Source organism: Musca autumnalis, unplaced genomic scaffold (assembly GCF_047663935.1).
Source record: "Musca autumnalis isolate F117 unplaced genomic scaffold, ASM4766393v1 scaffold_2, whole genome shotgun sequence".
In the NCBI taxonomy this organism is placed as follows: Eukaryota; Metazoa; Arthropoda; class Insecta; order Diptera; family Muscidae; genus Musca; species Musca autumnalis.
The window spans coordinates 37,470,247-37,485,904 of record NW_027411755.1 but is presented as its reverse complement, the minus strand read 5'-3'; the positions used below and the strand labels follow the sequence as shown (position 1 = coordinate 37,485,904).

General features: G+C 35.2%; 1 protein-coding gene across 1 annotated transcript in view; it reads left to right on the top strand.

Annotated features, from left to right (window-relative positions):
• Window positions 1–15,658, top strand: part of LOC141392215 (protein dissatisfaction-like) — an 85,998-nt gene that overhangs the window by 5,784 nt on the left and 64,556 nt on the right. Inside the window, exon 2 of the mRNA XM_073965169.1 lies at window positions 7,216–7,296. Within this exon, the coding sequence (XP_073821270.1) occupies window positions 7,216–7,296 (81 nt within the window). The remainder of the gene's footprint in view (window positions 1–7,215; window positions 7,297–15,658) is intronic.

Genomic DNA, 15,658 nt, shown 5'->3' with positions numbered 1-15,658 from the left:
GTTGGCACCGCAAAACGCTTTTACAAAAAAGGGGTTTCGCAGTTAACCATTTACCACAAAACTATGCAATATTTTTCAACAACAAAAATTTCAGAAGTTGTATAAAATGTGCTTTTTGAGATGAAAGAAAGAACTATTTAAAAATATTGGTAGTTTCTTTGGAAAAAATTTATGAAAAATTGGCTTTTTGGTCTGCACAACTAGGGATAACCTCTTAAATGAATAAAGCATTGCAATCATATCGAATCTGGGCATGAAATCAATCGAATCGGATGTCCGTGGTATTCTGATTAATGTAGTCTATTTGCCGCAATTGTATTGGCGATGCTTTTTCAGATTTTTTTAGAAATGTAAAAGAAAGAAGTTGATGGACGGAGTAAAATGAAATTGATTGACTTTTAAGAAAATATTGAAAATTTTTCAGTTTGGAATAGGCACCTGCTATACCTGTGATGGGTTTCAAGAAATTTTTTGGAATAAAATTCGAGAGTTAACCATTTATTATTGACATAATGTTGAATAACCGCACCCATACCAAAGACAGATGCATCGACCCAAAGATACATAGATGCACCCTGGACAGGATAGAAGAGAACTATAGCATTTGCAAGTTGATTTTTGCACTCTTCAAATGCATTCATGAGTTCATTAAATCATTCATTTGCCGTTCTTTTTTTGTTGTTTGGCCCTTCATAACTTCATGAAGAGCCGCTTGTGCTTCGGCAGCGTTTGGTATAAATCGACGATAGAAATTGATAAGATGAAGAAATAGGCTTACATCTAAAACCGTTTCGGGTAATACATATATAGTTTTTGATCACTTTGCAGTGGTCTGGGTTTGGAAGCAGTCCTTCCGCTGTTACAAAATATCAAAGAAATCTTAGTTCTGACTTACGAAATTCTCTCTTAGAGGAATTTATGGTATGACCGTAAGTTTTCAATCGCTCAAATAAGAAACAAACCTGTTTCTTATGTTCTTCCAAATTTGATGAAGCATGGGGCCACCGAGGTGCAATGGTTAGCACGTCCGCCTTGCACTCAGAAGGTCTGCGGTTCGAATCCCAGGCTAAGCAACATCAAATTTTTAACGGTGGCAAAATTCCCCCTCAGTAATGCCGGCGACATTTCCTGAGTATTTAAGCCATGAAAAACTTCTCTACAAGTGGTGTCGTAAGACACGCCGTTCGGACTCGGCCAATGACCCCTCCTGCTACATCTTTAAATTGTCTTTTAATATCAGGTTCCTTTTTGGAATACACCTAAAATGAATAAATATATATACCATGAAATTTGGTATATTTTATAATTGGGTTTATTAAAGATCTATCGTCCAAAAATGGTGCACTTGTACCTCACATATGCTTCGAAAATAGTTCATTGTGGGCATATATTGTGATATCAAAAATATATTTTATACCGGTAGAAATAACTAACAATGAATAGAAATTCAAAAACATGCATGCAAACAAATTTTTAAATCCCAAAATTATTCATGTTCAATTATACAGTAAAGAAGATAGTATAAGTCAGCTGCGCTAACGGTGATATACCTTCAGCCTCTAAAAATATATTTAGTTTGTAACACGAATTTGCTTCAAAATACGTGGAATCTGTAGGTATCGTAATATGGGGCTATACCAAATCAATTTTAGTAAGCTAACTTCTGAGTTTTGGAAAAGTTTGAGAATTATTTTTTCAGATTTGTAATTTTAGTTGGAGCCGGCAGGGGATTTTGGAACTTCTGGACTATAATCTCAGGAAGCATGACTTACCCCGCGAAAGGGACCAGAACAGGGACCATAAAAAGAGCATTCTTCTTCAAAAAAAAGAAAATAATGATCAAATAGATCCGATACGGGTCCTCAAACTGCATTTTTCCCAAATTTTTTGTGGGAGATCCTCGAAGGACGGACCGATATAGTCCATATTCCGACCTGACACATGAGTGGATGAAATAGTACGATGTGTAAAGTTTCGACCAATCAGAAAATCCCCTTGAGAGTTATCTTGCGGATTTGCGGCGCAAGTACAATCTGCTGAAAAAATTCAAAACGATTCGAGAGAACTCTTAAATTTCCCTTTCCGAATTTTGTGTGGGAGGTACCCTAAGGACCGATATAGTCTTATCCGATCTATATCTGGAAGGAATAATAATATATGGAAAGTTTGGAGCAAATCGATTGCTCAGTTCGCCAGTTATCGTACACACAATTTTTCGAAAACAATTTTGAACTTATTTGGGAAAGTTGTGGGCCGACATAGCCTACATTCGAACGTAAACAAAGTTTGGGCAAAATATTACGTTGTTTGGTTCTACTCGGTAGATCCGTTCGAGAGTTATCGTGCGCACCAGCCAGTTAGACATTGAGAGAGACAGATGAACGGACAGCGCTAAATAGACTCCAAATTGTCTGAAACGAATTTCGCCCAAATATACTTGGGGTCTAAAACCAATATTTCGATGAGACACATATTTGGTCGTATTTTGTTTGTATCCCCTTTATCCTAAATCCTGAGGTATAAAATAGGTGGTGAGGCGACCCCATGTTGCAATATTTGTATAAAAATCCAATTTGACAACTAAACTGAAAATTTCTCTGTCATGATCGAGACAATTTGTAGCATGGGAGGAAATTGTGGTTCTCTACACAAACACATTATATACCAGGCAGTAGGTGCGTTATCTAGCAGACACATTATTGCAATTTGCATCAGGGGAAAGGTCAGTAGTTATTATTTCATATGTAGGCTACTTTGCCGGTATATGTCCTCCAGGAATGAAAATATGAACCAAAAATAAAATTTGTATACTTTTTCATTTCAAAAGTAATAGTGTATGTCAACCGCTAAATAATATCAGATCATCATGCAAAATTATAGGCATTTTCTTCAACCTAAACTCTTACCTCGTGCAAAATTTCGTGACTTACTTACTTAGTTAGTTGGCCCATTACAGAACATTTGTTCCATAGACAGAACTAAGAAAAGATCTCCATTCCTCTCTGTTTTTCGCTTGACTTTTTGGAATACCGCGCCTTTTCATTTCTTCATCCACTTGTATGCTCCATCGAAGCTTAGGCCTGCCGATTCTGCGTGCACTGCCATGTGGCATGTATTCATACGCTTTTTAGCGGGTTCATCATCGCTCATTCTCATGATATGGCCTAGCCAACGCAATCGTTGCATCTCGATACGTTTAACTATATTCATGTCTTTGTATAGCAGATACAGCTCGTGGTTCAAGCGACGTCGATATTCACCGTCAACGCAAATTGGTCCGTAGATCTTTCGAAGAATTTTTCTCTCAAACACACCAAGCACAGCCATGTCTGCTTGCGCAAGTACGGGTAGTATTAGTGTTTTGTAAAGCGTTATTTTTGTTTGACGAGATTTGGCTTTGTTTTTAAATACAATTCTTAGCCAATACAATTCTTCTTTTTATTTCAAAACTGATGTCGTTAGTTGTGTTTACGGCGGTGCCGAGGTAGACGAAGACTTTTACTACCTCAAAATTATAGGAACCAACGTCAACAGTTGGTCCGATCTCCATGGACGCATTGCGCGTCGACACCATCAACTTTGTCTTCCCGCCGTTTACCGCCAGGCCCACTTTAGCACTTCTTTTACTGATCGACCCATGACGTCTATATCATCAGCATAAGCAAGTAACATGTGGCTATTGGTGTAGATTGTGCCACTTCTTTTGACGTTTGCCGCTCATATAACCTTTTCCAGCAGGATGTTGAAGAGATCACACGAAAGGCTGTCTCCTTGCCTGAAACCTCTTTTGGTACAAAACTCTTCGGAGGGGTTATTTTCTATTTTAACTGAAGATATTGTTTCAGTTAGAGTCATTTTACAAAGCCGATGAGTTTTGCTGCGATATCAAATTCAGACATGGCTTGGAATACCTTTGAACGTAGAGGGCTATCGAAGGCTGCTTTATAAACGACAGATGGTAGGTGTCGATCTGCATCTCTTGGGTCTACTCTAGGATTTGCCGCAAGGTAAATATCTGGTCAATGGTGGACTTGCCAGGTCTAAAGCCGTATTGGCATGGTCCAATGATTTCGTTGACCATGGGCTTTAGTCGCTCGCACAATATCCTTGACACTATCTTGTAGGCGATAGGGAGAAGACTTATGCCCCTGTAGCATACAGTCTTATCTCTTTTCTTGTGGACGGGACACAGGTTGCACAGGTTCCAACAGTCGGGTACGCGTTCTTCCTGCCAGATGGAGCTAACTAGCTGATGCATACAACTTATCAGCGTCTCGCCTTAGGTTTTGAACAGCTCGGCTGGTATGCCATCGGCTCCTGCTGCCTTATTATTCTTCAGACGGTTTATTGCTGTCTTTACCTCATCTTGGCCGGGTGGTATACATTCAATACCATCTTCTGGGATTGGATCTGTGGCATCTTCGTCGACTTCGCTATTATTGAATACCAACAGCTTGGAAAAATGCTCTTTCCATATCCTTAGCACACTATCTGCATCAGTTACCAGATTACCTTGCTGATCTCTACAAGAGGATGTGCCAGTTGCCAACTTGGGAATCCCAAGCCATCAGTTTGATGTTTCACTCTTTGGTAGAATTTTCGGACTTCATTCTGTCTCCTGTACATCTCGATTTGTTCACACTCCAGCTTTTATATCTCTCTATTTTTCCTGCGGAAAAGACGTTCCTCCTCTCTCCTTTTCTCCCGATACCTCTCTCGTGCGCTACGCGTTGCTACGGATTGTAAAGTAGCCCTATATGTCGAATTTTTCTCTTCGGTAGCAGCACGACACTCCTGGTCATACCATGGATTCCTTGGTGGAGGTCTCTGGTATCCATGTATGGATTTTACGGCTGCTTGCAGGGAGTGTGCAATACTTTGCCATTGCGCTGATACATATGTTATCGGGATGAGGAGTGCTTTGATTAAGCAATTGGGGTAGTTGAGTGGAATATGCTGTGGCATTCTGTTGTGATTGCAGCTTACCGATGTCTAACTTTTGTCTGTTCGTACTTTGTTTGCTACGTTTAACCGGGTGCGTACCTCTACTGCAACTAGGTAGTGGTCCGAGACTCGGAACGAGCGCACATCCAACACGCTCGACGAATGTCTTCCATCTATAACAACGTGATCAATTTGATTTCTTGTTTTCTGATCTTGAGACAGCCAGGTGCCCTTATGGATGTCGAGATGTTTAAATCGGGTGCTGCTAACTACCATGTTTTTTTTGCCGCTGCGAAGTCTATCAGCCTCATGCCATTGTCAGATGTTTCATTGTGGAGGCTGAATTTTCCGACTGTTGGGCCAAAGATATTTTCCTGTCCAATTTTGGCATTAAAATCGCCTAGAATAATTTTAATGTCATGGGCAGGACAACGGTCATATGTTTCTTTTAAGCACTCATAAAATATATCTTTGGTCTGTTCGTCCTTGTCTTCAGTGGGAGCATGAGTGCAAATAAAGCTGATGTTGAAGAATTTTGCTTTTATTCGAATTGTATTTCATTCACGGATGTGAAGCTGGAGACCAGGTGTTTTAACCTCCGACCAACTACAAATCCGCAACCAAACTCATGGTTTATGTCATGACAGCTATAATTCAGTGCGTCACCTTTAGGTGTTGTTGTGACGCCTTTCCCGTTCCATCGTATTTCCTGGATGAACGAGCGGCACATGTTAGCTCACTACCTTTAACCAGTGTTAAAGGCAGCTCCCCAGGTGACACCACGGGGAGGTCAGTGTCCACTTGAGATGAGAGAGGGACCAAGATAAATCCTGCACTTTGCCATGTTAATGCCGTTCAGGATAAGGATTCTCAGCGGTCAGAAATATGCCAATTTATTTAATTTTAGTTCATAATTTTCCATGGTGGAGAGTATAAAAATTAACACCATGGTGCAAATTCGCCTTGGTTAACACTTAACACTTTTTGTGCTTCGATTTCGTGCAATAAGAACACTCACAATGTCATGAGAAATTGTCATTTACCTTTTCCCACACGGCGAGAATAGACCACTGAAAACTCTGAGATTTTAAAATAATTTCGAATTTTTAAATAAACCTGCAGCGTTGTTAACAAAATTTGGAAAAATGTGTCCTTATGTTTATTTTAAAATCATAAAAATAACAACAAGAAACAAAATCTGAATGTGAGGAATATTAAAATCAGGATTTCTCACACAAAGAAATGAGGACAGCAACACGTTCCAAACAAAACAAAAACACCAACAAAGTTTATTTTAAAAAGATAAACAAAGGAGATATCAAAAAGTTTTTTTTTGTTTTAGAAAAAAACAACAAAGATGACAAAGGAGAGGAAACTATTACAACAACAAATAACTATAACAAAAAGGTCACCCATCATACACAGAAAAATTATAAGCCACAATGTGAGGTAATCATGGAGGGGAGGGAGAATGTGTTAAAGTGTGCAAAATGTACAGGGTCCACTTGAAAACCTGTCTAAGGTTAGAAAAATATAAAAGGACCAATGAAAAACAAATTCTAAACTAAACAAAACTGCAAAAAGGCAAAGGTTCGTACACACACTCAAACTCCTTATATATCACTAGCAACACCAACCACCAAAAGGGTACCTTTTTTAAGCCAAGTCTCTGTGTGTAAATTTCAACAAATATTGGATAATTGTGCACACACTTCTTCACCCCTCCTCAACATAATTGCCAAACCACTTACAGGGTGTGAAAATTTATGGCACGCGTCATTGATTAGCAGGCATGCCTTCGAGGTTTAAGGTTAAGGGGTTCATGTCAACAACAACAACAATAACAGTGGTTCTCCTAACACCCAAAAAACAATATGTCAATTGTCACTAATACATTGTTAAGCGAAAATATTTTTCGTGAAAGATTTTTCTGTTGGTCTTCCTGTTGCTGTGGCTGTTGTTTTGACAAGTGTCAGGAGGCACGAGGACATCAGCGTCATTGTCGGACTGTTTATAGAGGAATTTTGTAGATTTTAAAAATAAAATGAATTTACGTGCTCACCAATTTGTCATGGATTAGTAAAAATAAATGGTAAAGAATACGTGATGAAATCTAACTCCTTCGGTCTCTTCCGAAGGGGTTTCCAATGGATAGCAGATATTGATGACTTTGTTTACTCTTTTAACAAAATTGCCAAAGGACATTTTTAGTGTCCCTTTTGATTTACATTTGACAATCTTTGTGACTTTTCTTTTTCTTTTATTTTCTAGGTGATCGCCTTCTGGATATACCCTGTAAGGTGTGCGGTGATCGCAGTTCCGGCAAACATTATGGTATATACAGTTGTGATGGTAAGTTGGTCTTTTACATATAAGGTATTCGTTGAAGAAGTAAAAGAGGTGAGCTGAAATTTTCTGCACTGGCTTTGGTAGACTAAATGCCAAATCAAACCCGTCTTCATTGGCTAATGTGAGTAAAAAAATATTTAAAAATCCATGTCCATTGATAGTCGCTGAAAAAAAGAATTCCTTAAAAATTCACGCACATGCATAGTCACTGAAAAAATATACTTTAAAAATCCACACCCATGGATAGTTAGTGAAAAAAATGTTCTTTAAAAATCCACGCCCATGGATAGTCACTGAAAAAATATTTTTTAGAAATCCATGCCCATGGATAGTCACTGAAAAAATATTCTGTAAAAATCCACATCTTAGATAGTCATTGAAAAAATATTTTATACAAATCCACGCTCATAGATAGTCATTGAAAAAATATTTTATATAAATCCACGCTCATAGATAGTCTCTGAAAAAATATTCTATAAAAATCCACGCCCATGGATAGTCACTAAAAATATTCTATAAAAATCCATGCCCATGGATAGTCTCTGAAAAACTATTAATTAAAAATTCACGCTCATGGATAGACTCTGAAAAACGTTCTTTAAAGATCCAGGCCCATGGAATACTCTGAAAAAAAGTCTCTGAAAAACTATTCCTTAAAAATCCACGCCCATGGGTAGTCTCTGAAAAAATATTCTTTAAAAAAAACACGCCCATGGATAGTCACTGAAAAAATATTCTTTAAAAATCCACGGCCATGGGTAGTCACTGAAAAAATATTCTTTAAATAGCCACGCCCATAGATAGTCTCCGAAAAAAAAAATTCTTTAAATAGCCACGCCCATAGATAGTCTCTGAAAAAAAATATTCTTTAAAAATCCACGCCCATAGATAGTCTCTGAAAAAAATATGCTTTAAAAATCCACGCCCATGGATAGTCACTGAAAAAAATATTCTTTAAAAATCCACGCCCATAGATAGTCTCAGAAAAAAATATTCTTTAAAAATCCACGCCCATAGATAGTCTCAGAAAAAAATATTCTTTAAAAATCCACGCCCATAGATAGTCTCAGAAAAAAATATTCTTTAAAAATCCACGCCCATAGATAGTCTCAGAAAAAATATTCTTTAAAAATCCACGCCCAGAGATAGTCTCTGAAAAAAATATTCTTTAAAAATCCAAGCCCATAGATAGTCTCTGAAAAAAATATTCTTTAAAAATCCACGCCCATAGATAGTCTCTGAAAAAAATATTCTTTAAAAATCCACGCCCATAAATAGTCTCTGAAAAAAATATTCTTTAAAAATCCACGCCCATAGATAGTCTCTGAAAAAATATTCTTTAAAAATCCACGCCCATAGATAGTCTCTGAAAAATATTCTTTAAAAATCCACGCCCATAGATAGTCTCTGAAAAAAATATTCTTTAAAAATCCACGCTCATAGATAGTCTCTGAAAAAAATATTCTTTAAAAATCCACGCCCATAGATAGTCTCTGAAAAAAATAGTCTTTAAAAATCCACCCCCATAGATAGTCTCTGAAAAAAATATTCTTTAAAAATCCACGCCCATAGATAGTCTCTGAAAAAAAATATTCTTTAAAAATCAACGCCCATAGATAGTCTCTGAAAAAAATATTCTTTAAAAATCCACGCACATAGATAGTCCTGAAAAAAATATTCTTTAAAAAATCCACGCTCATAGATAGTGTCTGAAAAAAATATTCTTTAAAAATCCACGCACATGGATAGTTTCTAAAAAATTATTCTTTAAAAATCCACGCCCATGGATAGTCTCTAAAAAATTATTCTTTAAAAATCCACGCCCATGGATAGTCTCTAATAAATTATTCTTTAAAAATCCACGCCCATGGGTAGTTTCTAAAAAAATATTCTTTAAAAATCCACGCACATGGATAGTTTCTAAAAAATTATTCTTTAAAAATCCACGCCCATGGATAGTCTCTAAAAAATTATTCTTTAAAAATCCACGCCCATGGATAGTCTCTAAAAAATTATTCTTTATAAATCCACGCCCATGGATAGTCTCTAAAAAATTATTCTTTAAAAATCCACCCCCATAGATAGTCTCTGAAAAAAATATTCTTTAAAAATCCACGCCCATAGATAGTCTCTGAAAAAAAATATTCTTTAAAAATCAACGCCCATAGATAGTCTCTGAAAAAAATACTTACTTACTTACTTACTTAGCTGGCCCATTACAGAACATTTGTTCTATAGGCCGAACTAAGAAAAGATCTCCAATTCTATCTATTTGTTTCTACGCTTTCTGGAATACCGCGCCTTTTCATCTCATCATCCACTTGTTTGCGCCATCTATTCCTTGGCCTGCCAATTCTGCGTGCACCGCCAAGCGGTCCGTGTTTATACACCTTTTTAGCGGGGCCATCATCGCTCATTCTTATGATATGGCCTAGCCAACGCAATCTGAAAAAAATATTCTTTAAAAATCCACGCCCATAAATAGTCTCTGAAAAAATATTCTTTAAAAATCCACGCCCATAAATAGTCTCTGAAAAAATATTCTTTAAAAATCCACGCCCATAAATAGTCTCTGAAAAAATATTCTTTAAAAATCCACGCCCATAAATAGTCTCTGAAAAAATATTCTTTAAAAATCCACGCCCATAAATAGTCTCTGAAAAAAATATTCTTTAAAAATCCACGCCCATAGATAGTCTCTGAAAAAAATATTCTTTAAAAATCCACGCCCATAGATAGTCTCTGAAAAAAATATTCTTTAAAAATCCACGCCCATGGATAGTCACTGAAAAAATATTCTTTAAAAATTCACGCCCATGGATAGTCTCTAAAGAATTATTCTTTAAAAATCCACGCCCATAGATAGTCTCTGAAAAAATATTCTTTAAAAATCCACGCCCATGGATAGTCTCTAATAAATTATTCTTTAAAAATCCACGCCCATGGGTAGTTTCTAAAAAAATATTCTTTAAAAATCCACGCACATGGATAGTTTCTAAAAAATTATTCTTTAAAAATCCACGCCCATGGATAGTCTCTAAAAAATTATTCTTTAAAAATCCACGCCCATGGATAGTCTCTAAAAAATTATTCTTTAAAAATCCACGCCCATAGATAGTGTCTGAAAAAAATATTCTTTAAAAATCCACGCACATAGATAGTCTCTGAAAAAAATATTCTTCAAAAAATCCACGCTCATAGATAGTGTCTGAAAAAAATATTCTTTAAAAATCCACGCCCATAGATAGTCTCTGAAAAAAAATATTCTTTAAAAATCAACGCCCATAGATAGTCTCTGAAAAAAATACTTACTTACTTACTTAGCTGGCCCATTACAGAACATTTGTTCTATAGGCCGAACTAAGAAAAGATCTCCAATTCTATCTATTTGTTTCTACGCTTTCTGGAATACCGCGCCTTTTCATCTCATCATCCACTTGTTTGCGCCATCTATTCCTTGGCCTGCCAATTCTGCGTGCACCGCCAAGCGGTCCGTGTTTATACACCTTTTTAGCGGGGCCATCATCGCTCATTCTTATGATATGGCCTAGCCAACGCAATCTGAAAAAAATATTCTTTAAAAATCCACGCCCATAAATAGTCTCTGAAAAAATATTCTTTAAAAATCCACGCCCATAAATAGTCTCTGAAAAAATATTCTTTAAAAATCCACGCCCATAAATAGTCTCTGAAAAAATATTCTTTAAAAATCCACGCCCATAAATAGTCTCTGAAAAAATATTCTTTAAAAATCCACGCCCATAAATAGTCTCTGAAAAAATATTCTTTAAAAATCCACGCCCATAAATAGTCTCTGAAAAAATATTCTTTAAAAATCCACGCCCATAAATAGTCTCTGAAAAAATATTCTTTAAAAATCCACGCCCATAAATAGTCTCTGAAAAAAATATTCTTTAAAAATCCACGCCCATAAATAGTCTCTGAAAAAAATATTCTTTAAAAATCCACGCCCATGGATAGTCACTGAAAAAATATTCTTTAAAAATTCACGCCCATGGATAGTCTCTAAAGAATTATTCTTTAAAAATCCACGCCCATAGATAGTCTCTGAAAAAATATTCTTTAAAAATCCACGCACATGGATAGTTTCTAAAAAATTATTCTTTAAAAATCCACGCCCATGGATAGTCTCTAAAAAATTATTCTTTAAAAATCCACGCCCATGGATAGTCTCTAAAAAATTATTCTTTATAAATCCACGCCCATGGATAGTCTCTAAAAAAATATTCTTTAAAAATCCACGCCCATGGATAGTCTCTAAAAATTATTCTTTAAAAATCCACGCCCATAGATAGTCTCTGAAAAAAATATTGTTTAAAAATCCACGCCCATGGATAGTCACTGAAAAAAATATTCTTTAAAAATCCACGCCCATGGATAGTCACTTAGAAAATATTCCTTAAATATCCACGCTCATGGATAGATGCTGAAAAAATGTTCTTTAAAAATCCACGCCCATGGATAGTCACTGAAAAAATATTCTTTAAAAACCAACGCCCATGGATAGTCACTGAAAAAATATTCTTTAAAAATCCACGCCCATGGACAGTCACTGAAAAAATATTCTTTAAAAATAGTCTCTAAAAAAATATTCTTTAAAAATCCACACCCATGGATGGTCACTAAAAAATATTCTTTAAAAATTCACGCCCATGTATAGTCACTGAAAAAATATTCTATAAAAATCCACGTCGATGGATAGTCTCTGAAAAAATATTCTTTAAAAATCCACGCTCATGGATAGTCTCTGAAAAAATATTCTTTAAAAATCCACGCCCAAGGATAGTCTCTGAAAAAATATTCTTTAAAAATCCACGCCCACGGGTAGTCTATGAAAAAATATTCTTTAAAAATCCGCGCCCATGGATTGTCACTAAAAATATTCTTTAAAAATCCACGCCAATGGATATTCACTGAAAAAATATTCTTTACAAATCCACGCCCATCTATATTCACTGAAAAAATTTTCTTTAAAAATCCACGCCCATGGATATTCACTGAAAAATATTCTTTAAAAATTCACGCCCACGGATAGTCAATGAAAAAATGTTCTAAAAAATCCAAGCCCATTGATAGTCTCTGAAAAAATATTCTAAAAAAATCCACGCCTACGATAGTCCATGGATGAAACAATATTCTATAAAAATCCACATCCATGGAAAGTCACTGAAAAAATATTCTTTAAAAATCCACGCCCATGGATAGTCTCTGAAAAAATATTCTTTAAAAATCCACGCACATAGATAGTCTCTGAAAAAATATTCTTTAAAAATCCACGCCCATGGATAGTCTCTGAAAAAATATTCTTTAAAAATCCACGCCCATGGATAGTCTCTGAAAAAATATTCTTTAAAAATCCACGCACATGGATAGTCTCTGAAAAAATATTCTTTAAAAATCCACGCCCATGGATAGTCTCTGAAAAAATATTCTTTAAAAATCCACGCCCATGGATAATCTCTGAAAAAATATTCTTTAAAAATTCACGCCCATGGATAGTCTCTGAAAAAATATTTTTTAAAAATCCACGCCCATGGATAGTCTCTGAAAAAATATTTTTTAAAAATCCACTCCCATGGATAGTTACTAAAAAAATATTATAAAAGAATCCACGCCCATGAATAGTCTCTAAAAAAATATTCTAAAAAAATCCACGCCCATGGATAGACTCTGAAAAAATATTTTTTAAAAATCCACGCCCATGGATAGACTCTGAAAAAATATTTGTTTAAAATCCACGCCCATGGATAGTTACTAAAAAAATATTTTTTAAAAATCCACGCCCATGGATAGTTACAAAAAAAATATTATAAAAGAATCCACGCCCATGGATAGTCTCTGAAAAAATATTCTTTCAAAATCCACGCCCATGGATATTCACTGAAAAAATGTTCTTTAAAAATTCACGTCCATAGATAGTCACTGAAAAAATATCCACGCCCACCGAAAGTAACTGAAAAAAAATATTCTTTAAAAATCCACGCCCATGGATAGTCACTGAAAAAATATTCTTTAAAAATCCACGCCCATGGATAGTCACTGAAAAAATATTCTTTAAAAATCCACGCCCATGGATAGTCACTGAAAAAATATTCTTTAAAAATCCACGCCCATGGATAGTCACTGAAAAAATATTCTTTAAAAATCCACGCCCATGGATAGTCTCTGAAAAAATATTCTTTAAAAATCCACGCCCATGGATAGTCTCTGAAAAAATATTCTTTAAAAATCCACGGCCATGGATAGTCACTGTAAAAAATATTATTTAAAAATCAACGCCCATGGATAGTCTCTGAAAAAATATTCTTTAAAAACCACGTTCTTGGACACTCACTGAAATAATATTCTTTAAAAATCCACGCCCAAAGATAGTCTCTGAAAGAATATTCTATAAAAATCCACGCCCATGGAGAGTCACTGAAAAAATATTCTATAAAAATCCACGCCCATGGAGAGTCACTGAAAAAATATTCTATAAAAATCCACGCTCCTTGATAGTCACTGAAAAAATATTCTTTGGATAGTCACTGAAAAAATATTCTTTAAAAATCCACGGCCATGGATAGTCACTGAAAAAATATTCTTTAAAAATCCACGGCCATGGATAGTCACTGAAAAAATATTCTTTAAAAATCCACGCCCATGGATAGTCTCTGAAAAATATTTTTTAAAAATCCACGCCCATGGATAGTCTCTGAAAAAATATTCTTTAAAAATCCACGCCCATGGATAGTCACTGTAAAAAATATTATTTAAAAATCAACGCCCATGGATAGTCACTGAAAAAATATTCTTTAAAAATCCACGCCCATGGATAGTCACTGAAAAAAATATTCTATAAAAATCCACGCCCATGGATAGTCACTGAAAAAATATTCTTTAAAAACCAACGCCCATGGATAGTCACTGAAAAAATATTCTTTAAAAATCCACGCCCATGGACAGTCACTGAAAAAATATTCTTTAAAAATAGTCTCTAAAAAAATATTCTTTAAAAATCCACACCCATGGATGGTCACTAAAAAATATTCTTTAAAAATTCACGCCCATGTATAGTCACTGAAAAAATATTCTTTAAAAATTCACGCCCATGTATAGTCACTGAAAAAATATTCTATAAAAATCCACGTCGATGGATAGTCTCTGAAAAAATATTCTTTAAAAATCCACGCTCATGGATAGTCTCTGAAAAAATATTCTTTAAAAATCCACGCCCAAGGATAGTCTCTGAAAAAATAATCTTTAAAAATCCACGCCCACGGGTAGTCTATGAAAAAATATTCTTTAAAAATCCACGCTCATGGATAGTCTCTGAAAAAATATTCTTTAAAAATCCAAGCCCATTGATAGTCTCTGAAAAAATATTCTAAAAAAATCCACGCCTACGATAGTCCATGGATGAAACAATATTCTATAAAAATCCACATCCATGGAAAGTCACTGAAAAAATATTCTTTAAAAATCCACATCCATGGAAAGTCACTGAAAAAATATTCTTTAAAAATCCACGCCCATGGATAGTCTCTGAAAAAATATTCTTTAAAAATCCACGCCCATGGATAGTCTCTGAAAAAATATTCTTTAAAAATCCACGCCCATGGATAGTCTCTGAAAAAATATTCTTTAAAAATCCACGCACATGGATAGTCTCTGAAAAAATATTCTTTAAAAATCCACGCCCATGGATAGTCTCTGAAAAAATATTCTTTAAAAATCCACGCCCATGGATAGTCTCTGAAAAAATATTCTTTAAAAATCCACGCCCATGGATAATCTCTGAAAAAATATTCTTTAAAAATTCACGCCCATGGATAGTCTCTGAAAAAATATTTTTTTAAAAATCCACGCCCATGGATAGTCTCTGAAAAAATATTCTTTAAAAATTCACGCCCATAGATAGTCTCTGAAAAAATATTTGTTTAAAATCCACGCCCATGGATAGTTACTAAAAAAATATTTTTTAAAAATCCACGCCCATGGATAGTTACTAAAAAAATATTATAAAAGAATCCACGCCCATGGATAGTCTCTGAAAAAATATTCTTTCAAAATCCACGCCGATGGATATTCACTGAAAAAATGTTCTTTAAAAATTCACGTCCATAGATAGTCACTGAAAAAATATCCACGCCCACCGAAAGTAACTGAAAAAAATATTCTTTAAAAATCCACGCCCATGGATAGTCACTGAAAAAATATTCTTTAAAAATCCACGCCCATGGATAGTCACTGAAAAAATATTCTTTAAAAATCCACGCCCATGGATAGTCACTGAAAAAATATTCTTTAAAAATCCACGCCCATGGATAGTCTCTGAAAAATATTCTTTAAAAATCCACGGCCA